The sequence below is a fragment of the Apodemus sylvaticus genome, chromosome 4 (genome assembly GCF_947179515.1).
Source record: "Apodemus sylvaticus chromosome 4, mApoSyl1.1, whole genome shotgun sequence".
Taxonomy (NCBI): Eukaryota; Metazoa; Chordata; class Mammalia; order Rodentia; family Muridae; genus Apodemus; species Apodemus sylvaticus.
This window is the reverse complement of record NC_067475.1, coordinates 20,004,816-20,032,021: the sequence shown is the minus strand read 5'-3', so window position 1 is coordinate 20,032,021 and position 27,206 is coordinate 20,004,816. Positions and strand designations below refer to the sequence as shown.

Below are 27,206 nucleotides of genomic sequence, written 5' to 3'. Positions count from 1 at the left end.
CATTATGGAAGAGTATGTCTACAAAAGGCTCATTTTCTTCAACAGTAAAATCTTCCTACCCTTCATACATCTTACAAGGGCTTATGCGCAAAGTATTTGAAAGCCATAAAAAACAAACAAACAAAAAAAAAAGTTGGTAGGAGGAAATATTCTACAAGTGCTCAGGAAGAGTGCTAGCCTAAGCATATTAACTCACTGGTAGAATCACAACTAGAGTCTGCAGTCAACAGAAGTAGACACCAAATCAAAATGACAGAAAGACATCTGAGTGACAACAGGTGACATACTGGAGGGCACAACCAAATTTGGCTCAGGATAAAATCTTAACTCCCATACTAGAAGCGTAACAAGAAAATATATAAATTACTGGTCACTCAGCTAAAACTGGATTGTTATCAAGTATTTAGAAACACAGTAGAATACAGAGTAATTGCCTACAACTTAATCGATCTGATTTTTGAGCTTTAAAGCTATCTATTTAATATGTTTCCATTCTTTATTTCAAATGCCATGTTTCTTTCTTTCTTTCAAACAAATTATGTGCTACACTACAGCCTACTAACTAGCCAGTTTTTATGTATAATCAGTTAACTTTAAATTGACAATAATTCAGTGTCTTAGGATCTTACTAATATGCTGGGGTTAATAAGTAGATTGTAGGCAATTAGAAAAAAGGTGTTCGAACAATTCAGCATCTAACTCTCTTGAATATGTCTGATGACAGACATTTCTTATTTCCAAAGAGACTTTACTGTGATATATTAATAAAAAATTTCTCTACATGTTCAGAATAATCACAGGTCAATTAATATAAAAATGCTAAGTTGTTGTTACAACAACTTAGTTTCAGTCTAGTTTTTAAGATAGTCATCACTAGTCATTTTACTATCAGTATGAATTAAGAAAAATAAAAATATCAGGTTTTCAATGTCTATACCTACTAACTGAAACATTTGGCAAATTGTAAACTATGTCTTTTAGTAATTTTAAAACATATTGACTTTCAAAAACTGACATACAAGCAAACACATTACACAGAAATATCTAAACTTGCCAGTAACATTTTCTGATTTAATACTCTGAAAAATCAGAAAGGTTTTTATTTTATACAGAAAATACTGGCTTTTGATATCAATTTGGAAATAATTCAGCTTTACTATATATTACTGGTAAAATTTTTGTTTATCTCTGTCTTGTAACACTCTTGACTGACTGATTAGAATTAATTTCCCCAAGCATTTCAACTTTTAGCCACTGCACAGCAAGCCTAACCCATCATATACAGCTTGTATAGCTTAAGCAATACACTTACTACCATAAGGCAATTCACTAAAACATAGCAATGCAAACCAAACTTATTGACAACACTGTTCTTGCTAAATTACAAATCTTTTGCAAAATTATGTTAATTTTTGCAAAAACTGAGCATTCATGCTGTTTACTCATATATAAATCACCATATCTGCTTTCCAGTAATGTAGATACTAACTTTGTCACGTGTGTTTTCTGTAAAGAGAAAAGCATTTTAAACCATTATTTGAATACATCATTAATTTTTGCAGTTTTTGATGCCAATTCTTCAAAATGCCACATACAAACAAAGTTGCAGCCAAAGAAAATGAAAATTAATAGAGGACACACAAAAGACTTACCTCCTGAGAGCAGTGGCACATTATAATGCAGGGCATGTGGACAGTGAAATGCAAATCTCTTAATCTATTTCTTGTAAAACAGCTTGTTTCCAGTCAGGAATTAAAGCCCTGTTCTGTTCTCCATGGAGTAAAAGGGTAGCAGAAGGAGGATTTAAATTTTCTTTAAGCCAGGCAGTGGTGGCGCACGCCTGTAATCCCAACACTCTGGGAGGCAGAGAGGCACATGGATTTCTGAGTTCGAGGCCAGCCTGGACTACAGAGTGAGCTCCAGGACAGCCAGGGGTATACAGAGAAACCCTGTCTCTAAAAAAACAAATCCAAAACAACAACAACAAAAATAAATAAATAAATAAATAAATAAATAAATAAATAAATAAATAAATAAATAAATTTGCTTTAAAATGCCCTAATCATTACTAGTTACAAGAGTAGATACGTAGTTATTAACAATTACTCTCAGAACCATCAGTATGCTAGCCAAACTCCTTACTAATAGGGAATAGCTAGTTTCTACCTTAATAATGATACAATAAGCACTTGCCTTTGTCTCATTTTTTGATTCAACACAAATGTGGGTGGGAAACTCATAAAACTGGCAAATTATCCAATCATTCCAAATTGCTTAAAAACCAGTAGTCCTGATACTTTAAGGAAAAGACAACTCAGCCATTTACTAACTGTCTCCTTTTAAACTTTTAAACGTTTGGTCATTTGTGTGTGCTATTTTAAAAGTAATTAATAAAGACTAATAGCTCTCAAGTTTACAAGAGTTTTGTTTTACTGGTGTCATAAAAATCTGAGAAGTCTACCAGTAAAACATCTGACAGAAACAGGTTAACAGTTGATACGGAGAAAGTATTCATCTATGCCACAAAACACCAACTCTTCAGGAAAAGCCATGACTGACTAGTCAAGTATGTAACTTTTTACTTCTCCAATCGAAATGCAGTAACAAAAAGAAGGCTACGCATCCGCCTTAGAATTTTAGTCAGGCACCAAACTGTTCTTACTGTCGTAACATCTGGACAGCATTTGAACTGAAGCTATTTTTAAACACTTTGGGTTTGCCAGTGCAAAGCAGTAGCTTGTTTGTTAATGATGCAAAACATGTAATAATCCCCTTTATCCTCAGTTTTATACCGTGCTGAACACCAGGCATGTGCTGCATGAATCCTTGCAGACTCATTAAGAAGCTGCCACCAAGGTCCTAAAGCAAGAGCCCCACCAGTGCCTCTAAGTCATTCCAGCCTCTATTACTGAGGAAGTGCCCAGCATGCACAAACCAAAGCTCATTGTAAGCTCAATACTTTTTCAAAACTTCACTTTTCTTTTACCTTAAAAAGACTTTATTATAAAATTTCCAGAAGTATTAAAAGGTTTTAGTTAAGACATGACAACTTCAATTGACTTTCTGTCTACTCAAACTAGAATTTAATAACTATAGTATACATGTGCTTCAGTTTGCTGCGGACAAGCATTTGAGAGGCAGCATCTGGTTACCTAGTTTTATTACTCTAGCATCTATTGTCAAAAAACAGACCTACAACAAAAAAATAAAGCCAAGCATAGAAATGTATTCTCTCTTTCTCAGATAAAAGAGACCTAACATTCTTTGAAGGGCACTAATTAACTTCAATGTCTATATCAATACTTTAAAGCCCACTCCGCCCACAGAGCAACACGGAGCCAGCCAGTGGCCCTTCAGCTCCCTCAGCAGCAGCTTGGAGCCTTGCCACCTCCTCTTTCAAAGCCTGGGAGCTGCTATGGCAACAACACTACAGAAAGCACATCCTCTTCATTAAGTGAGCTAACATTCCAGAGGGGTTAGATCTCTTAGAATGGGTCTATACACAATTATTTTAATTATAAATTTCCTGGAGACTTGCATTGGCAAAGCCCATCACAAGTGCATAGTATTTCCCTTTAAAAGTACATTTTGTCACAACAAATCCAACCAAAATTGTACATAGATCATTTTGCCTGCAAATAACTTCACCTAATTCTAAAAGAAATAAATTAGCTACCGAAAAATACAGCTTCAAAAGTTTACGTGCAACCTTAAAACTTGGGGCTTTGAATAACTTAATATGCTCAGAACAATTTTCAAAATGTAATCCCTAAATGCTCTAAGCTGTCTTATACAGAGATATGAGTCAGAACTGATTTGTTTTCAGCTTTCTAGACTACATCCTGGAGGGAAAGATCAACACACACTGATTTCCTCTCTCCTTAAGGGGTGTAGATATACTGAGAATAATTACAATCATACTGCTTAAACCTTTGGTGATGAAAAAAAAGAAAATTTTGAGAGAGAAGGATTTGCCTTGCATTATACGTGCCAGCTGCTCAACACTGTAGGAACTTAGAGGGCAAGTTGTAGAGTATGTTACATGCTAAGAACATACCAAAATGCATAATCAAGTTCCAATTAACTTGTAACTGCTTTGTACAGTACTTTATAAATAAATGAGGCCACTGTTAGTGCAGCAAATAGAATTTCATCTTCCTTCAAAGAAGAGCTGAGGAGAAAGGAGATAGTTTCCTGGAAATCGCCTGAAAGAATAGTTTTGAAAAGAACAGACACCACCCTGGACCACCTACCCATTTTGCTGCTTAATGTCACCCTGGGATCCTCTTCTCTGTCCCTCTGCTAGCTCCTGAGCAGACTCGGAACACACGCTGGTGACTGTGGGCTGCCGTGGGACATTAACTGCAGGTTTACCAGTGTTCGCTGGAGATGAACTCTGGTCAGCACTAAGACTGGCACTAACATGCAGTCCGGATGCAGAGAGTGGGGGGGCAGTGACAGCGGCCACGGGTGGAGGGGAAGCATGTGATGAGGTGGCAGCGTGGGCTGGGGTGAACGCAGACGATGGTGATGGGATGGATGTGACTTTTGGTGAAGACACAGAACCAAAGGGCCGTGGCGCTTTATTGTAGGCCACGTTGGTTGTGGAAGTGACTTTGGATACAGCAGGAGATGTAATGGGCACAGGCTTAACTACTTCCTTAGGTTCACCCTATGTGAAATAAAAATAAATATATACAAAAACACACCAAACACATGCAAATATATATTAAGTGCATAAACAGAGAGCCAATTTTAAAAGGACAAACACTATGTTAGCAACTCAAATATGTCTTCAAGAAAAACAATGAGTTGGTATAGCATAGCATGCATTCTGACTGATCTTATCATGCAAAACACTAATGCATACAAGAAACACATTTTCATTGAAAAAAATTAACATTCCAAAATACTTAAAAACAGAGCAGAAAAACAGCAAAAATACTCTCTAAGCCTTTATTAAATGCCAACTTAGATATGTTTTAAATGAACAATTTTACTCCACATAAACAAACTACTACTAACTGAAACATTTTATTTTTAAAATACCCAAAGCCTCAATTATAATTCCATCTTTCTAACATATTTTATTTCTCTCCATGGTGCAATTACTTGAGTCATGAAAAGCACCAAGTTTTAAACTCTTCAATTAAGGAAATTCACCTAACTCACAAGTATGTATTAGAGTTGTTATGAGTAAGGAACAGGGGGGAGGGGTGTAAAACAGATGAAGAAAGAACAATGGCCCTGTGTTGCTCCTATGACCCACTTCTGTTTCCCTCTCTGGGTGTGTTAAGATATTATTCAAAGAGAAAATAAAATTCTTTCCTCTTTTCAAAAATATTTCAAAAATATTTAAGTCTCATGAGAAAAAACATGATTGTATACGTTTCCTCGTTGCAGGGGGCAAAGACTAATAAGAAGACCAGTTTCTCTAAAAATCGCCAGAATTAGTAAAACTTTATCTGGACTCATATTCAAAGTTTGCTCCTTTAAAATAAGATTATGTTTCTAAAACACACAAAAAAAAAAAAAAAAAAAAACCACTTTCACTCTACCCCCCCCCCCAAAAGAAAATCAGATTAGATCTTTAAGAAAATATATACTGGTAATACCAATGCTTAATTACAAGGAAAAAAAAAGGCAATAATGACTTAGGACTGAAAGAAGTCAATTAAATGAACAACTAAATACTCTGTCAAAAAATGAGGAAGAAAAAACTTCAAAGAGTATAAATCAATGACTAAAAAATCTGGCTTGCGATAATGTGAGGATGTGGATGAAAAACAGGCTATTGCTGCAATAGCCTAACAGAATGGGGTGATAATTAATTTTGGGTAGCTATAATGGATTTTAGAAAATAGAGGGGTAAATATAAAAAAATTAAAAGTAAATACAAAATGAATTTGGACATGCATCATTGACAATGTAGGTACTTGGAATAAAAGTTTCATAAAAATTACAAATAGTAACTGTGATGGCTATTCCTGGTTGTCAACTTCACTGCATCTAGCGTTAACTAAAACAGAAGCAGAAGCACTTTTAATCCAGATCTTTTGAGGTGGAAATATCCACCTTTAATCTGGACCACACCTTCTGATAGTACAAAAAACATGGAGGAAGGAAAATTTTCTCTTTGCTCTTGCCCTGCTAGCGAGTCTATTCTTTCTCTGGCATTAGAGCCTGTTTCTTCCAGATTCCAGTGTATATTAACAGCTGAGAAATCCGGCCTTGTGGGCTGAAGAACTACTGGATTCTTGGACCCACTGTTTGGTAGATACCCACTGTTAGACTAGCTGCACTACAGCCTATAAGCTATTCTAGCAAGTCTCCTTTGTAACTTATACACTTACATACACATAGACATCTGTTCCATAAGTCCTGTTCCTCTGGAGAGCCCTGACTAACAGAGTAAGTTCTGGTTTCTACTTCCCTCTTTGTGTCCTATAGGAAAGAACAAGTAAGGCTGTGTTGAGACTGTTAACTCAACACTGTATAACCTGGGACAAGAACAGCAAGAACTGTTGACTTTTCAAGATGGACAGAGTCCAGTGATGGTCAACTAGAAACGTACCTTCTGGACAGCGACCGGCTCAGTCTTGGCTGCAGCAGAAGCTCTGGAGGGGAAAGAAGAAGAAAAAATCCTGATCCTCTTGTAATTTAGAAATGTCATCAACAGAACTTTACTATTTATGTACTTTAAGATATTAGAGAAACAGAATTAATACCTTTATAAATCAGTTTTCATTATTCACTATTTTTTGCCTCTTTTTTTTGTATATCCCTGGCCATCCTGGAACTTGCTTTGTAGACCAGGCTGGCTTCTAACTCAGAGATCTTACCTCTGCTTCCGGAGTGCTTAGATTGATCTAATTAGTTTATGTAATTAGAAGTCAGTGTTACAAAATTCAATATTCATGCATACTGAAAGGTTTACCCATCTTTCTAGTTCTGCAAGTTCAAATGAAGAGAAACATACCAACTCTGTTTGCTATTGTAGCTATGCTTTGAATTCTTAAGCTAAGGCAATTCCCACATTAAAAGGTAAAGTAGCACAACTTCCTGATCCTCCGAGCAGTTCTTTAATAACCCAACCTGAATCTTGATTTCTAGTAGTAGTGGCTGTGTTTTTCTCCTAACATTCATGAGAGCATCTACAGATGGAGGTCTCTTTCTGAAAGTTAACAATTATATTTAGGTGGAACTAAGACCCCTAATAAAGTAATTTACTTTATATTCTTTTGTTTTGTTTTGGGTCTTTTTGAGACAGGGTTTCTCTGTGTAGCCCTGGCTATTCTGGAACTTACTCTGTAGACCAGGCTGGCCTTGAACTCAGAAATCTGCCTGCCTCTGCCTCCCAAGTGCTGGGATTAAAGGCGTGTGCCAACACAGCCTGGCTTATGTTTATATTCTTAAACACCATACAAGTTGATGTCTATCAACTGTGAACTTTACAGTAAAATCTCCTAGGAGACATACCTCTGAGCATGTCTGTGAGAGATACATGTGTTAAGATTCATAGAGCATGTCTAGCAATGTAATGTGTACACAAAGGTCATGTGTACTTTGTGGCTGGGGTGTAGTATCTAGCTTAGGATAACTGAGGGTGGGAAAAGACCTTGTGAGTATGGGAAATATCATCCAAAGGGCAGAAGTCCTAGACTGAACAAAAAGAGAAAGTGAGCCAACATCACCTGTGATTCCTGGTTGGATGTGATGTGACCAGCTGCTTCACGTTCTGGCCACCTTACCTTCCCCACTATGACAGATGGACCCTATCCTCAAATTGTGAGCCATGATACAACCTCTTCCTTCCTAAACTTGTTTTTGTCAATGCAGCATATTAAAGCAATGAGAAAAGTAACTACTATATCATGTTAAAGTCTAAGTTCAATTAATTCACCAGTTTAACACTTTCACTAAAAGCAACAGCATGTCCTGATTTTACCCATGTCAGTGCAGCACCTGGTAGGTAATACATTACTAATAATGAATGTGCAAGGGTACTAGTAATGAATGATCAAGGAAAGTCTGACCAAACAGAGGACTATCTGTATTAAAAGTGGAGTGTTACTTTTAATCTATTCATATTTTGTCTATGTGCCTTTTTTGGTATATTGTGCTAAACAGTAACAATAATTAGTCTAGAGCAACCATCTCTTATAAAATAAAGCTATGATTTTCTTTATCTTTCAAAACAGGACCTTCAAAAATCAAGTAAATTGCTTAGGATTTAGAGCTAAGGTCCACGCTGTTATACTTTACAGTATGGTATCTGTCTCTAACAATTAAAAAAGCCAATAGCCTATATTGTATTTCCTTGGTTTTAAAATGTACTTTTATCTTTTTAAAGAATTGGTCGAGAATTGTATACATGTATAGAATGTTTTGATCAAGCTTACCTCCCTTTCTTCCCCTCCTACTACTACTCCTCTATTTCCTCACTGTGTGTTATTTTTTAGTATACCAAGAGCAAGCTAATGCCTCATCAGAGTGGAATTGGAAGAATGTAAGAAAGGTAGGTAAATAGTAATTTATAATAATTTCATTATATAAATCATGAGGTTGGTTTATATAAATAGACAACAGATAACCTAGAACAGTGGGTCTCTGAATAAACATATCCTAGCAATGAACCCTAATTAACATTTTAGCTGCAGCTAAATTTTCCAGTAACAACTAATCTCACTAAAAGCACCAACAGAATAGCTGACTAGCCTAATGAGAGGCCACAGTGGATACTAACACTCAGCTTCTGTAGTACAGGTTATACCCTGTACCGTTGCACAACTTTCCATGCATTCTCTCAAACAACTTCTCTTTAGCTTGCAGGGTTATTTCAACAAAGAACAAGTTCAAGTTCAGAGCAGTGGAATCTTCCTTGGAATTTCATGATCCAGTTTAATTGCAAATGATCTACTCATTAAAACCACCCAAGTCATTACTGAAAGGTTGCCAAAATAGAGAAGCCAATATCCTTTTTCATCCGGATGTGTTAAGATTCATGGAGCATGTCTAGCGATGTAATGTGTACACAAAGGTCATGCTGTGTGGCTGGGGTGTAGTTCAGCTTGCCCACCATGAGCAAGGCCCTGGGTCCAATCCTTAGCATCACAGTGAGCAAGAAAATATCTATGAACAGTTACTAGGCTCAAAATGAATATAGATGCCCTACATATATGAAAACAAACCCCTTCATTTTTATACAGTTCCCTCTAATCTAAGTAGTAGTAGCAACACAAAGACACAAAACTGTATCTTCACTAATTTTGTTGTCCCACAACTTATCATGTTCAGAATGAATTGAAACATACTTTATTAAAGTATGTTCTTGAACTTACAGAAAAATAATCAGAATATGTCCTATTTGCCTTCTGACAAGACTTTACAAGAAGTAAAATAAGCATTTTAGGAAGGCTGGCAACATGACTTCGAAAATCCCAGGGTGGGTCCATTACACAAACATCTTACTGCGTGGAAAAATAGATCAACATATAGTTACAAGCCAAATGAAACATCTCATATACCACAAAGAGCAATAAAAGTCAGCTCCCTTGTTTTAACACTAAGCACAAAATGAACCATAGGATTATTAAATTCTGAGAAAAGTTTTCTTATATGCCAATATATTCTTATAGTTCTTACATCCTTGGCATCATGTGACATCTTAGTATTTATTAAAGTTCAAATTTCCAGCAAAAGTTTGAAATATTCTGTTAAAATGGTTCTGATAATATGCATTACTTTGACTTCCAAGTAAATTTGTAGGTTAGGTCAATAAAGTTTCTTCTTTATTGTATATTCTTCTTTATTTTAGGGGTAAAAACCTCAAAAATCCTTCTCAAAATAATTTTTCATTTTGGTACTGTATGATAAAATGTTTCCTACAACATTTGTGATAAGCCTAAAACACACCTATACTGCTAGCAATATTTTAGGAAAGGTTGTATTTAAATGATACTTACTTTTTCTCTTTCTAATACCTACTATTATATACAATGAATATATGGTTTTTATAATAAAAACTTTCTCAAAGTTTATTTCATAGTAAACTACCTTATAGAAATTTAAATAAAGCCTTCTATTATGAAAGATATGTAGAAAAAAATTGAAGGCCCAAGTTAGACATCATCTCAATCACAAGCCTTAAAAGACCTAAAGAAAATACGATAGATTGCCATATACACATATTTGAAAGCTAGCTTATTTAGGGTTATTTAGGAATAGTTCTCAAGAGTGGAGCTGAGGGTAAGGCTTGGGAAATATCATTTAAAATAAATGTTTAAAGAATGAACAGATCTTTGCAATGTCTGAAAAGTTTATTTAAGTGTCCCAGGAGTAGCAGATAAAATTAAGGAAAAGAAATTTAAAATACAATCATAAAACTTTATAATGAATAATCTAAAAAAACTTGGTTATAAAAATTATCTTTCTTGTCTCACTAGTACTCTCTTAAACTGTATGTTTAATAAGATACCCAGGAGGCCATGTATGAAGCATAGTCTGACTATGCTTAAAGAAGGAAGTTCTATTTCCTTTATCAGATATATCTATGAGTATATGAATTCACGATTGTCTGGAGAAAGCCCTAACATATGAATATGAAAAATAATTTTCCAAATTTAAATTTGTTATAATTATCTTTCCTTAAGTCTGACAAACAGTAAGCATTTTCTCTTTTAGCACTGTCACAGACTACCTGGAAAAGAGTCAATGGAAGGCAATTAAACAAAGGAATATTTAGAAACTGTAGTATAAGGATTAAAAAAAAAACAAGTCATAAAGTACAGCCTCTCCCTTTGGACAGCAGAGACCGTGAGTCCCTCCTGTGCAGGGTGAGTTTCCAGTCCGCTGAGGTCCTGGCAATGGCGCAGTGCCACAGCCCAACAGTTGGCTTATTGTTCTCTCTCCTTAGTGCGAAGCTCTGACAAGAGTCAGCCTCGACAGTGAGATACCACTGCCTTAGCTGAGTCTATCCCAGTATATGGAATGCAAAGAACAAAGCTGTCCCTGTGGCTAGAACAAGTTTTTGAAAGTTCCTTGGGTTTTTTTTTGTTTTGTTTTGTTTTTGTTTTTGTTTTTTTAATAGCAGTATCTGAAAGAGAAATCCCTGAATCATTATAAGCAGTTTCAGGGCTTCCAGCTTAACAGTTGAAAGGATACTGCAGTTATAAGAGACCCATTAAATATCTAAAACTGTGATGTTCCAGTTAGAATGAAGAATATAAAAGAATGATCATAAACTGGCAATAGCTCAGTCATGAATTAGATTAAAAAGAATCACACAAAACTGCAACTCTGAATACTCAATGGCTGATATTTAAGTTATGTTTTCCCCTAGTGCATTTTCCAATATTGCTTTACAAAACCAAGTAGTTTTTATTTTAAAAAGTAGCCAGTAAACTTCCATGATAATGTTAAGAACAAGGAATCAAGCAACAAAACTACATGGATTTCCATTACTTTTGATAGTGTGTGTCTCCTTAACCCATCTAACATTTAACTCATAAACAGCCATGCAGAAAGGATGAGGAATCTGGTCTATCTTCTAGCTCTAAATTTCCCACAGCATAGCCATCTTTGGACCTCCTGACCTTAGGACCCATAAACACTAAGGCACATCATTAATCACTTTAATTACGAAGATGTCAATTTATAATAACAAAGCAAGTCCTAATGTGAAAGAAAGCAAACATGCAAGAATGCAAACGGATGCCTCTCCTAGAGTACTCTGTATTTCACTGTCCTCGGACCCGAGCATTGAACACTTGCTAATACTTCCCTGGCCTTTCATAAACCACGTGAGAATATCTCCTATAAATAAAAGCACAGCATAGTTATGTATCAAACATAAAAAAGCTTTGTTAAAAGCTCTCCTTACATGTGCAGTGCAAACGCTTTCTCTCCCTTTTCACATCTTTCTTGACGACAGAAACTTACTAGTAAAACACATTGCTCGGCCCTAGAAGGAGCAGAAATGTGAATGGACTATGCACAGATAAAGAAAGAGGGAACATGAACACTGCTCTGGCCATGTATCTAGGGCTCTGTCCTTGTGCCTGCACGTGGCTGTAAATCAAGTGTGGCTCTGAGATGGCAAGGACAGGAAGTTATCTCCTGGTAACTGCTTCTACTGAGATCATTGGCTGCAATTTTCCTTGTGAAGTGATTAGAACAGTTGATAAAAAGATTTGAGACCAATTTTAACCAACTAGTTACAAATCAGGTTAGAGAGCTGATGGGTGGGTGGGTAGATGGGTGGATGGATAGGTGGACGGATGGATGAATGGGTGGACGGGTGGATGGACAGATGGACGGATGGATGGATGGGAGGACGGTTAGGGGAAGGGGGAAGGATATTAATTCAGCTAAGCTCTCAAATCTAATGGTTTTGTTATTACAGCAAGAAAAAAAAAGAAGCCAGGGTTACTGGCTGGCAGGCTAAATTTTAAAGGCTAAATGTGCATATTAAGGTCAGTATTACTGTGAACTCAAGAGTGAATAAAGGACCTTTGATACACTGTAGTACTCAAATTTTCAGAAAGAAAGCTAAGATATATCAAAATAATTTGTACCAGTGATAACTTTATCCCACCCTCTGATATGTCAGTCTCAGAACAACCTCTGGATCTAGCATTACTTCCTTTCTATCTGTGAGGTTTAGTTTACGCAATCTTGAAAAATTCAACCCTATTCACCGATGAATTTAACTAGCCTCAGTAACTTTCACACGTCACTTGATAACTCTTGCTCTCACATGTTTTATATTCTATTACTTCTTCATGTATATCTTAAAGCTTTTTTTAAATGATGTGCAAATTTTCACAATATTCTCTACTTCAGAGGAAGAAAGATTATATTTTACATTTATTTCCACAATAATATTTTCTAAAGTAGGTCTATCTGCCTACTGTGCCTTTTATCCACACTAAAAACAACCTGAAGATAACTTAAGGAAAAAGTAAAGTTTTCCAGTTGGGCTTTACAAAAATGCTTATGTCTAAAGGAATGTAAGATATATAGATGATTGATAGATAGATAGATAGATAGATAGATAGATAGATAGACAGACAAACAGATCTCAGATATGCTAAAAGTTATTTAAGTTCACAATAATCCATTTTTACTATGAAATGTCATTATGTGAAAGCACCATTTCAGTAAATGGTTTTACATAAAGAATAAAATACATGTCCATTGGAATTATGAAATAGAAAAATTTATTGACAAGGACAATACAGCAAACAGTGTAGACTCTGTCGGTTAAATGGGCTCTAATTCAACTATTTAGTTTTGTCATTGAAGAAAGAGAAAACTGGACCATATTCTCAGATTTCAAGAAATGGTCTGTCAGCTTCTATTTAGATTGTGTGTGTGTGTGTGTGTGTGTGTGTGTGTGTGTGTGTGTGTGTGTGTGTGTTTGTACAGGGTTTCACAGGCTGGCTTTGAACGTTCAATCTTCATGCTTCATGTTCTTAAATTCTGGGATAACAGAGGTGTGACCATAGGTGGCTAAGTTTTGACTTTCACAAACATTTTTGGAACTAATCTTACATAACCGTGGCTGTTTGTGTTTCTAAGCTCAGAATCTTTGTGCAAATGATAAAAATCATTTTAGTAGGTCCAGTAACTGATAGGTATAGGAAATGAGAAGCTCACTATTCTTCTGTAGGTGATAGATACTAATACTAGCATGTTAATCCTCTTAGCACCTCTACTTCAAACTTCCACAAGGTTGGTAAATGAATCTATACTTCCAAATCACTATTCATATGAAGCGCACACAAGCAGGCAGATTCCAGAAGACTGGTAGAGGATAGTTTAATTTCAGCCTACTTTCTCCCTTGCTATCCTGCACCTCACCTCATTTCTTATACCCTCGTCTTCAACATACACCCACACTTCAACTACTTACTAATAACAGTTTAAAGATATGCTAAGATAACAAATGGAAGAATATACTGTGTTGTTTCATGAAAATGGTTAGCCAGCATGATTCCCATGCTTACCCCCAGTCTATATTTTGTACTTACCATAGGAAATAATCCCTTTATAGTTTATTAAAAACACAAAAGAGAAAAATCCTCCCTTAACAGTTTTATAAAGAAGAGAAAAATATTTTATCTTCGCATGAAAATAATATGAAATAATGTGAAAATAATATCCAACATTAAAATGAGCTTGCAAAGCAAACAATCTGCTTGTAACAAAGGAAGAGTTCAATGTGTGTTTCTCCATCTTCCCATCTACTGTCAAAGTGCTACAATACTCGCATGAAGAAGATGGTTCATACTATAACAGAAAGCATCAATAAAATAATCCATAACTATTTTTACAGACTTTAAGCATGGGATAAAGCTAACTAGGTGCTCAGGAAAACCTCAGTGAAATCAGGTACTAGCTGGAGGGTCATGAAGTGGCACAGGCAGCCACAATTTATAACTTGAATTCTAGCTTGTTCTTTGTAGGAAAACTGAAGAGTCCTAAAAGGAAACCAATATTAGTTTTACGTCCAAACTCTTCTACATTAACGGCTCTTCTGAGAGCAGGACAAATCACTAGCCCAAGTTTCAAGTTAGGTTAACACCAAAGCTCCATCCAGTCTGCTCACTGCTCTGCTAGCATCTTCTCACCTGGCGTATGGTCAAGCTTGCTGGGAGCCTGTGTGCCCTACCCAGCACCAAGGTCAGAACTGTCTGCCACTTGCTCTCTCCACACACATCCTCTTTGCTATTCTTATCCAGGCAAAACACATTCATTACAAACTTTTTTTAAAAAGGGTATTTTTAGATATTTCAGTAATAATTTAAAGGGATAAGCATTCCAGTATTTCAACATAGCCTTCCTTATTAGGCATACATTCGGTCTGCTGTTTTTGTAAAGAACGTACAACATGAAATTTTTTTATTTGTTAGAGCTCAGCTTATTCCACTGAGCTAACAGTTAAAAAATAATGGGTGAGTTAAACTTTTTGTTTTTAATCTAGAGGCAGACACTCCCATTGAAGGCACTTGAAACTGCAGAATACAGTCTTAGTAGGCACAGGTAGGCAAGGCCTATCTTAAGTCTCAAGGTTAGTTCTTAATTTTCATTTGTTGGCTAAGAAGTAGAATCTTGTCCAGCAGCCTCATTATTGAATTTCAAATTAATCCAAGTGATAATAAAATCTAACAAAAGAAAATGTAGCTGAAAGAGCAAACACTTTTGAACATTACTAAATATTTTGTGATCTATTCCTATTTCTTTGATTACAGAAAGAACTAAACTCATTTTGGTTTTGCTACTTATCAGGAAACTTTCTGCTTATAAAAACAGGGTTGTTTGTAAAAGGACATAGATATGCTCATACTTCTGACTGATAATTTAAAAAATTTTGTTGTATTAAATTTAGGACAAATCAAAGCTTTTCAATCTTAATGAAGTATTACATTTTCTTTTTAACATAGCAACTATATGAAACACAAAATTTCTTCTCAACTCTAATGCCCTTTCCACATTATAGAGAGAACAACAGACAACTGCTAATTAATCAAAAGGACACAAATTCACTAAATGACAAGGTTATCATCCAAATTATCTACCTTTCTCCATCTTGAGTCTACATTATCAGGAAGCAATCTAGAATAGTGCTCTCTAGACACGGCTTACAGTATAACCGTAGAAGCTCAAAACCCAAACTGGCCTATATCTGTTCATAGGGCAATTCCTTTGGTCATACCTGAAAGCTCAGGCAGGGTCCAACCACTATAAACAGTTATTCCAACTTCAGCATCTAACGAGACCCAGTGACAAAAACTCACCAATAATTGAGTAGTCTGTCCTAAACAACTATTTCCAATTTTATCACAATGTATACTCAGATATTTATTTAATGTCAAGATCTACCCAGTTAAAGTACAAACCAATAAAACATACATTTTCATGCACGACCCAGTGTGGGAATATTGGCCTTGGGCCTATGAATGGAATGGTAAGCATTAATCCAGATCCAAAGGCAGAGAGCTGAGACAGCTTTATAGCCATTTAAGAAACTGGAACTCTGACTAACAGCAGTTACACACTAATATATATTCACTGAGTTGTTCTGAAATAGCATCCCTGGACAGCAAAGTAGTTTTTAACTTCTAAAGAATATGATTTTGTGCATTACTCAAATGCACAAAAGAAACAGATGTAACGGCACCCTTAGCAAACAGAAGATTCTCTACAGGATGTGTCTGCAAAGCTCATCCTACCAAATCTAATTCTGAGATAACTACCGAGGATACAAAGGACAACTAAAGATCTCATGTGTTGTTTCTACAATAAACGTTCTTTAGCAGGAACACATCATGGTTAACTAAACAAACAGAGCTTTCCTGTCTGAAAGTGTAGACAGGACAGGTCACACCCGATTTTAAGATGGCTAACTTATGTAGTAGATTCCCAGGAGGAAGAAAAGCAGCCCCTCCACCCTCCACCCTGATGCTCTTCTAACAAGGTCAATCTCTGAAAAGGCTTGCAGAAGGATGAGACCAGGAGATACCTACCAAGCTAATCTCCTCTCCTAATGGACTCAAAGGGTGAGGCCAGAACAAGACGAGCACAGTATGCTCTTCCCTGTAATCTAAAGCAGCATTCATAACAAACCAGCATGCTTATTTAGCTATAACATCAAAGTTCCCTACTTCTCTCAAGATAACCATTCTTCTTGCAAAATCATTTTGTTTTTTACTGTTTTCACTGTATTTAAAAAAAAATGTACATCTTGGGGCAAGACAAATGGCTCCTATGTTAAGAGCACTGGCTACTCTTCCAGAGGACCCAAGCTCTATCATCAGCATCTGTAGGGAGGCTAACAATGGCTATAACTCTAGTTCCAGGAGATCAGAAACAGCCTCACTGGGCAACCAGACACACATGTGGTATACAGACATACATGTAGGCCAAACACCCATGCACATAAAATGAATAAATAAATTTTAAATGTCCTTGCCAAATACTAAGAGTACAATGGAGCTGTATAGCTAAAATGGGTATCAAGTATTGTGGTTTCAGAAATTCCTGTGTGGGGGAAGTCTACACAAAATGGTCCTCAAGACCTTCTCAAGCTCTTGAGAGCACAAGCATTTCTATCACATAAACTGGATCATATTTTTCATTTTTTATTTTTTTACCCTGATAAACTATTTATATCAACTAATTGTTTTACTTTTTATACTTATTTATTTTTAAGACAGGATAAGCAGGAAAAAAACAGAAGAGACTACTGAATAAACCAGGCACTTACAATGTCCTCAAGGATAAGCAACTTTTTTTTAAAAATTATCCATCTTTACTTGGTTGGTTTGATAAAACATTATCATAGCCCTTAAACTGTCCTGGTTTAAAAGCAGATTGCCTAGATTCTAACCCTATATCCTCCATTTACTGATTGTTCAATCAGAATGGAATAATAATAATAGTAAACTAAAAGAAAACAGTAGACTCTGTCATAGTGTCAGCCGTATTTATCAACTTTTATTATTTGAAAACCGAATACAAATATCAGCTAGAATCGTCTCTTACGAGAGAAGACTTTAACAATAAAATCATGGAAGAGCCACCCCACCAGTAGCGTTATTTTAGAAAATATCAGTTCTTACTGACATAATAAAAGAAGTAACAGTGATGGAAAATGACAGAGCCCAGTTCAGAATCATCCCAACATGAAGAATGATCCCCAAGTCCTCAGATAAGACTTATATCCTGTCTTCTAAGCAATCAGAGTTTGGTGGCTGTGCTCCTATCTATAGAGCTATATAAGAGAAAACCGTTCTTCTGAACAATGTGCATTCACTGATTCTCTTCTGTAGTCTTGGGTTTCACATGAACCCTAGATAACAAGAAAATCACTTAGGAGCCCACAGCATGCAGTACTTTGTACTTGCTGTCAGCGATAATGTTTTAGGGCAGTGTGCTCAGTGGCCTATGGATGGCTCTAAAAGCAGTTCAGCGATTGGAAATATAGTCCATATAGACAAGAAACTGTTCCCCAGGGAAGAGGACAGCAGTTGGTTATTCAATACCAAATGGCCAGCACTGAAAGCATACCTACAACATTATACAGACTAGGAACTAGGTAGGCTGTATTCATGTATTTAGGAATGAGAAAGAGGATGATCAAAGGGAAAAAAGGTCATGAATTTGAAAGAAAACAAGAAGGAAGGTTATATAGGAGGGTTTAGAGGGAGGAAAGAGGAGTAGAAATAATGTATCATATTATCATTTCAAAATATAAAAGAAATAATGAAAAGCTATCACAGGACTGATGAGAAAACATTCATTACTCCTGATCCCTACGAAGAAATCCACAATATTAAACCTTTCTCCAAAAGTACTTCCAACTGCTTTAAGTGTTATGAACAAAAAAGTTATGATAGTACAAACAAGAAAAGCCAAAACCATCTATGTCTCTGTACACCAACATGCCCTTCTCTTTCATTTGCATAACTAGTAATAACCCAGAGGCCCCATCATACATGGCAATAAAATGTAATAATTAGAGATCAAAGCAGCAGCTGTGTTCACGGACCACACCCAAGGCTGTGGTGAGCTACATAACTCAATTAATGATGGAATCCATATTTACAGAAAACTCAACTTGCATTATAATCTTTGTTCCCGTTTTGATATGCACAACATCTGAGAGTTTGGCTATTTTCACCCAGGGCCTTGTTTCCAGCTGTCTGTCACATAAAACTGCATGCACTTTAGCATCCCACTGATGTCTTGTTTTGAGGGAAAAATACCCCAAAGCAAACACTGACATAAGGTTATACTCTGTGTCTCTACGAAAACAAGATGCAGAATGACTCACTACTCTCAGTAAACTGTGTGAGCTATGAAGGAGACCAGCAGTTCAATGCATTAGGATAGTCCTGAGTATATCTAAAAGTAGCTACTTACTTATAATGGACATTTATTGAGATAGCATGGATAAACAGCAGTAGCAGATCTAATTCAAAAAATTACAATTTCAGCAGCACCCTCAATGATTTGTACTCTCAATACCTTCTCTGTCTGATAAAGCTAAACAGTAAGACAACTATGGCAGTTTCTGAAATCTGAATAATTTCTTCAGCAATGGAGATAAAAGCAAAAAAATAACACAACCCTTGCTTAATAGGCCATCCGGACATCCTTTCTACAGTATAAACATTAACGTCATGATAAATCATTTTTATTTGTTTTCATAATAGAAAAAATTAAGGTGGTCGATACAAAACTATCACAATTCACCACTAATAAATTAAAATCATAATTATATAGTATGAATTATTTTATTTAATTTGTAAAAACAACAGAAAATTTGACTCAAAATGTCACTGTTACTATTGACAGTGCTCTAGACAAAAAAAACAACTTATGAATCATAACTATTTGCATAAGTTTTGAAGTAAACACCCACAATCACCATCCACTTATAATAACTCTTTTTTTTACTATCCCTCAGAAAAATCACTCATCATTTTATAGAAAACAATAGAGGGGAGAACTGACATTTCATAATCTTACCTAAAACAAAATTAAAAAAGTAGCAACCAAGCCCCAAAGCTTCATTTTTTATTATCCCACACAAGGTTAATATTATAATCCTTGATCACACTTGATATATTTAAAGCCAGGCTACAGAAAACAGATAAGCTAACAGCATCTTGACAGTCTGACATACTGAGTTCGCTTACAGAGGGAGAAGAAATCCAAGTTCTGAGGGAACAGCTTTAAGTCTGTTTTGTTGCCCTTTCTACTGAACATAAATGCTAGCATTCTGTTTTACTCTATTTTCAAATTCAAAACAAGCATAGTAATTGTATCTCATTTAACAAGATACAAAGAAATAACCAGATGTCAAGAAAAAACGCAAGACATAATAACCATCGTTAAAACAACAGTCCCCAGTAATGAATTCTAGGTTTCTTCTTTTTAAAAAAAGAAAGAAAGGAAGGAAGGAAGGAAGGAAGGAAGGAAGGAAGGAAGGAAGGAAGGAAGGAAGGAAGGAAGGAAGGAAGAAGAAGAAAGAAAGAAAGAAAGAAAGAAAGAAAGAAAGAAAGAAAGAAAGAAAGAAAGAAAGAAAGAAAGAAAGAAGTTACTATCAGAGAATTAATTATGCACAGCAAAAAAATTAAATGAAAAAAATTAAAGAGCTGGGGAGATGTCTCAATTGGACAAAGTACCATGTAGCAACCACAAACCTAAGTTTGAATTTCCAACACCTACATAAAAGCAGGGCACTTCCATGAGAGCCTAGACTTCCTGGTGTCAGGAAGCTATGACAGGGACATCTGAGAGTTTGGCAGACGGCCAGACCAGCTGTAATGACAAGTCTGGCTAGAAGAGAGACCCTATTTCAACACAATAACATAGACAGCATTAGAAGAAAACCCCAGTGTCCTATTCTGGACTTTATATGTGTGAGCACATGTGTACAAACCCATATGCTCACATGCATGTATGCCATACATGTGCACTCCCACCTCAACACAAATTATGTACCAAGTATAAATTATCGTATACTATATACACAGCTTATAGGATTAGCAAAATAGCTGAGTTTTGTATGCTATTCCCATGTGTTTATGAGATGGACTACTTAACATATGGAGCACTAGTGAGCAAATTCATCATGAACTCTGGCACTTCTGCACTAACTGAAAGGAAAAATTCAAATCAGAGCTGAGTAGTTAGAGGTAAGATGAAAAGTAGAAGGATTTTCCACGAAAATGTTCCCTTCTACTAGACCAAAATTATACAATGAAATAACAGTTGGCAAGCCTGGACACATCAGGAATAAAGGATTTTTTTCCCTCTCAATGTACAGTGTCCTTTATCAAAAATGCTTAGAAGGAGACGTGCCACTGACTTAAAGGGTGTTCATATTTGCAAAACTCTACCATTTAAGCAATTTTAATCCCAAAATATGAAATCAGAAATGTTCCAAAATCTGAGCCTATTCAAGCATTTTGAATTTCAAGTCATTTGGACTATAGAGGCTCTAATATGTTGGCATTTGACAAAGGCATTTTACTGCATGGCAAGATGGTAAGCTTTTTACCAATGACAAAAGATGGTCAAGTGATAGTGATATTACTCCTTTAAAATTTTTACACTCTTAAAAAATATGCTTTTACACAGAATTAAACTATGTGACTAGCAGTCTTGTTCATGAGCTAGTGTAGCAGGTGTGCAAGTTTGTCTTCCTGAAACTGTGGTGAAGGAATAGTATTGTGTTTACACATATATCTGTGTATGTGTGCTTGTGTACACACCTAGAAAATCCATGGAATAGAGAGAAAGGAAAGGATCGCAGTCTCTGGATGGGCATGGGATTCTCTTCTTGAGACAAGATTGTACGGTCTCATACCGCACCACAGGCTAGTCTGGAACTCATCACGACAAGCTTTGTGACTCGGTTTCCAGTGCACAGCAGTATAAGGTATGAGTCAGATGCCTGTCTTTATCTTTCTCTTGCTAGAAAACTGCCTTTGTAACAGGGGTGACTGCCACCCTTGAGATAAGGATAATGCAATTCTCAAACTGCTAGGTCAAAAACCTAAATTGTAAAAACTATAATCAAATGATAGAAAGTTAATAAATCAAACTATAGAAAGAGGGATGGCTATCTAGCACTGTAGTTCTCAACCTCCCCAAAACTACAAACCTTTAAATACAGTTCTTCATGTTGTACTGACTCCCAGCCCTAACATTATTTTCACTGCTACTTCACAACTGTAATTTTGCTACTGTTTCGAATTATAAGGAAAATATCTGTGTTTTCCAATGGTCTTAGGAGACCCCTGTAAAAAAAGGTTCTTCTATCCCAAGAGGGTCATGAGCCACAGGTTGAAAACCACAGGCTTAGTGACTTTCATAATAAAGTGACTGGCAAAGACATTGTGTAGAGAGAACACTAGAAGAATATAAGCATACCAAGAGTATACAAAAGAGAAATGACTTTAATTTTTTTTCTGAACTATAAGCTTACCACTTAATTCTTCTTCTAATGTTACATAAATTCATGCTGTGTGAAAACCTGAATTTCTCAGTATGTATGAGCCAGACTATAAAATGTGCAGATAAGGAGCACGGACTATGTATGGTCAGTTCTGCGATGGGGCACGGATCACAGAATACCTCGGACGTCCACAAAACTGAGTACGGACATACTTACACACTCCTTTGGCCACACAGCAGCAGGTGCTTTGTGGGCCCTGTGTACTGATAAGCTGAAATTGTTCACGATTTGCCATGAGAATTACTAAGGACTTTTGGAAATTATTGCTAAATAATCAACCATCCTCAAATAAAAGCCTGAGAAGATGAAAAGGGAAACAGATATTCATGTTTAGTTTTGTTTTGTTTTGAAATACGACAGAACCGAAGGCCTGACACAGGTTATGCAAACACTCTATCACTGAGCCATATTCCCACAAGGTGAGATCTTCATCTACCTAAAGAGGGTGTCAGAAAATGAGTAAAACTGATCATTTAGGAGCTAGTTAATTCTTAGAACTGTAGAAATAGGGGGCTGGAGAGATGGCTCAGCGGTTAAGAGCACCGACTATTCTTCCAAAGGTCCTGAGTTCAAATCCCAGCAACCACATGGTGGCTCACAACCATCCATAGCAAGATTTGACACCCTCTTCAGGAGTGTCTGATATACTTACAATAAATAAATAAATAAATAAATAAATAAATAAATCTTTTTTTAACAAAAGAATTGCAGAAATAAATGCCAAGTGAAATTACAAGCCGCTTTGGCTAAGATGAGAATATTTTAAAAATCAAACAAAAAACTTCCCTATTTCCTGTCCTCTGCAAATTCTGTGACCATATCATACATGTGCTTGATGGTGCTGTCGTGTGCCTTCATTCTGCAGACACTATATAGAGAGCTCTATGTTTTAGTCAATCTTTCTATTCTTCTGTTATGTTTATTGAGAAAGAGTTTCTCTGTGTAGCCTTGGCAGTCCTAGAACTCACAGAAATCTGCCAGCCTCCTCCTCCTGAGTACTGAGATTAAAGACCACGACTTCTCTGCTATGTTTTTAGTCAATTTCAAATATTACTATTTTATATATAAAATCTAAAACAGAAGGCCCTTTCCTTCATGGATCATTCTCTTATTTATATATTTTTTTCTTGAGAAAAAAACTCATATTATTGCTACATGTTTATACGAAAATTATATATTAAAATATTTTCACCTAGAACAGGCAGCTAATTTATGGTAGTTTTACTTCTATATTCATTCAATTGATAAAAATGCTCTACTGCAGTCATACTATATATAGTCAGAAGTTAAAAACAACACTATTTCTTCAGAGCGTTTAAATGTGAGTAGTTAGTATCTGTGAGATAAAATTTTGTTGGGTGAGGTGGCAAATGCCTGTCATTCCAGAATTTGGGAGGGTAACTAAGAAAGGACGATTAAGAGCTCAAACCATTCTTAGCTACAAAGCAGGGCACTGCTTCAAAGCCAAAAACAAGCAAAAGAGTTGGAATTTAGTCTATTTTAGAGACGCTAAGTCTGAGTTATAATCTATTTCATCATACAGTTTTTAAACAATACATTCATCGCCCCCTCCTAGTTTTTCCAACCACAAGAATGTTCACCACATTTCTTTGAACAAATCTCTCAGACATTCAATGTGAAGACCTGTAGATAGCTTAAAATTATGCCAGAATACACACACACACACACACACATACATACATACATACATTTATTTCACCGTCAAGAAACGTGTCACCAAACACAATATACGGCTGTTGCTGGAAGTGACTTCCCCAAAGTCTGAAAACAGTTAACTGCAGTAACACATAAAAAGCAGTCAACAAACGTCTGTTTTACAACTAAGGTAGTCAAAATGTGTGTGTATCTACAGGTCATGTCAGTTGCAAAAACTCTTTGTTAGAAGTTAGGTAGCAATTAAGGACATGATTTAATCTTCAAAATCTTTAGGCACAGCGAAAGCTCTACCTTCTTATCTAAAACTGGACTGCAAAATCCCTTTGCCTATTTAACATCTTAATAATCAGGAGTACACACAGAGGGAAAGAACTATCCATCAGCTCCCCCCCCACACCTCCATACACACACACACACTGCAGCAAAGAAACTTCCTTCAGCCCTGCATTTCTTTCTAGAAAATAACTTGGTCTCTGCTGCAGGGAAGACTTTCCTTTGAGAGCTGACTTCAATCAACCCTTACTGTGCCTTTCCACACAGCGCACACATGGGCAGGTGACTAAGTATATGACCAGGGCACTGATTTAAATCTATCATGCAGAGTAAGCATCCTCTGCTTGTCAGAACATTTCTATAAATGCTAGGAAGGTGTAAGACAGCATGAAGTGGGTCTTTTCAGGCTCCTTAACAGTTTGGAACACATGAGCTACAGAGTGAGAAGAAAGACTTTCGAGCCATCTGTGGGATAGATGCTGGTCAATCTATTTCAATCTTTGTAACACTCAGTCATGTTTTGAGGTCTTGTTTTGGGAGAGGCCCAGGGAAGTCTACTGACTTATTGATCATTTAAAAATTCTTACAGTTCAGCTTTGACAGACATGGCGACCTAAACATGGGAATGTTATAAAGTTGAGTCTTTATGGCGAGTACATGTAGCACTTGGAGGGACTCCCTTTTTTGTCTCTAGCGCTCGCCAGATCTTTGGCAGAAAATAGGCAGTCAGTAAGTATACTCAAAGAATGGCAAAACTGAAATAGCTTCACTAAAAAACAACAAAGCCCTTTGTATTTTCCTAACCTACTGAAAACTGACACAGAAATGATAATTTCTACCTTAGCATAAGATGATGTGCGGCTGCCTGTTGCACCCTTCACACTGCAGTCAGCTTATGTTCAGATCTGACGGGAGCCCTTTGTCCCTGCCTTTACTCAGGCCCGAGTTTGTTCCTCTAAAGTCTTAAATCAGAATGTGTAATTCAACCTGTCTCTTCTCTTAATGACTTCCCATTCTTTTCACTATTTCTGCACATATTTAATTTTATGATAATAACTACCCTAGTTTTATTCAGGGCTTTCCAAGAAATGTTGCATGCAATTTTCATGAACTTCTTTCTAGCTTGTGCAGAGAGTATGCCAAAATATGATGGATAATTTTAGAAAGAAATAATTAAGACACAATTAATTATAAATGTATACAGAGGATTTCTGTTGGACATAGCTGCATTTCATAATAACAGTTTTTAGAATTCAATGTGTTTTTAGAGTTTCAAAATAGGTGATTATGGACATACAAGTCACTGATGCTTTATTAGTCTGTGGTGTCTTTGAGAGACACTTTGAATTGCATCAATTAAGCTAGCATGTCACTGGCAATAATACACCGAAGTTATTCTGAGAAGTAACGGTAAGGTCTAGGAGAGCCACAGCCACATTTTTTCCCGGCACGTGATGTGTGATGGTGGAGCTTATAAGCAAGTGATCACATACAACGCTTCCAGATTTTCCATCACTGATTGACTTACTCTTCATAGATACTAGAAGCCTTTTGCTTTTTAAGTCTATGTGATCTGACATTTTTATATAGATAATTTTGAAAGCAGAAGTCTGATCCTAACGTTGAGATTTATTTGCTACCAGAAAGGCAGAGATGCAATGGACATCAATACTCCACTGGCCCTCACTCATTTGGAGAGCCACTGTAGAAAACGAGAGGTCTGAGTTAGGTGTTGGTGGTTTCCATAGAAATGGCTCATATCCCGTCTGATTCTCAATATGAGAAAAAAATAGGCTGTTTTTATGACATTTAACTAAGTCAAAGGTAAAAGAAATAATAAAAAGGCGAACTAAGACATCAAATATAAAGTGCCTGTTTATTCCCTACCAGTGACTCACAGGCCTTCTCTTTAAAATCACGTTAGGAATTCATCTAATCTTCAGGGCACATCCACTTCCCTGTACAGTTTAGAGATAAATAGGTATTTCTCAACTCGCCACTCTCCTTACACAGTTTCCTTGGATGGTGATATGATGTCCTTCACCTGGTCGTGTTCCCTGTGTTGTTTGAATTTCATCATGTAAATCCTAGACTAAGCACCCACATAACCTAAGTCTGACTGTCCTCATTCCTGTTGGTTACACCTCTTAATCTCCTACACTCTTGACTGCTGTAAGTAAATATTTGCACAAAGGATCAGCCATGTTCTTATTTGCCCCTGATCAAGTTAATAACACTATGTGAGTTTAATTGATCCCCATTTGTACTCTTGGCTGACAATGATTGCAAACTTCATACTTATAGGCAGTGAGGAGCTTCTCTCTATGAGAATATTTGGCTATTTGCTGAAGAATATCTTCACTTTAAAAATAAATACGTTAGTAATAATAATACTCTATCTTCCTTTTCTATGGATATACCTTTTAATCTACCGGTTTTGTCTCTAGAAGTTTACCCCAAAAGGACACTCAAACAGGATAACAGAGGCTTGTTCAGATAGAGTCATTAAGCATTGCTCACAGACAATAAACACTCTCCGCCCGGGCTCATCCATTCCCTACGTGTCTATCAGTAAAATTTCACTGTTGCTATTGAACAACCCCAAATATAAACCCAACTTCACATAAATAGAACACCAGCTGCTCTGGGTTCAATTCCCATCATTCATGTGGCAGCTCAGAGAATCTGATGCCCAATTATACTCTCCACAGGCACTGGACACACATGATGCACAGACATGCAGACACACCATACATATTAAACAAGACTTAAAAACATTTAAAATTATATGTTTAATTCAAGTAAAGTACTCACCAAATTCTTAACCTCTGTCCTGTAAAACAGGATTCACTGTGATTCTGTCCTTCTAAATTTTACATTAATCCTTTGCAAATTTCATACAATATATTTTCATAATATTCACCCTCCCTCAAAGTCCTCTCAGATCCAATCCCCAGTTTACTTCTCAGCAAACGGTCTGTTGTTATTGTTGTCACCCTCATTGTTGTTAAAACTCACCCTGTTCAAATACATGCTGTCCATATGAGTCTTGGGTGTGGGGCTGTCCACTAGAGCATCAGGGGCCACCCCTGACCAAAATTGACCCTGTGTCTCCCAGAGGCCACCACTTGCTAACAGCTCTTCGGCTAGACTGCATTGCCCGTCTCCAGGCTTCAGACTGGGATTTTGCCTGGTTTCAGCCTGCACAGGTCTTATGCATGCT

General features: G+C 36.4%; 1 protein-coding gene across 6 annotated transcripts in view; it reads right to left on the bottom strand.

Moving 5' to 3' along the window:
• Pdlim5 (PDZ and LIM domain 5) overlaps positions 1-27,206 on the bottom strand; it is a 174,369-nt gene that overhangs the window by 81,172 nt on the left and 65,991 nt on the right. For 4 of the 6 annotated variants that reach the window (XM_052179134.1, XM_052179129.1, XM_052179130.1 and 1 more), the window contains 2 exons: positions 6,575-6,617; positions 4,254-4,672 (listed from right to left, as the gene is read on the bottom strand). In XM_052179134.1, coding sequence (XP_052035094.1) covers positions 4,254-4,672; positions 6,575-6,617 — 462 coding nt within the window. The remainder of the gene's footprint in view (positions 1-4,253; positions 4,673-6,574; positions 6,618-27,206) is intronic. The other 2 variants (XM_052179135.1, XM_052179132.1) reach the window with 1 other exon arrangement.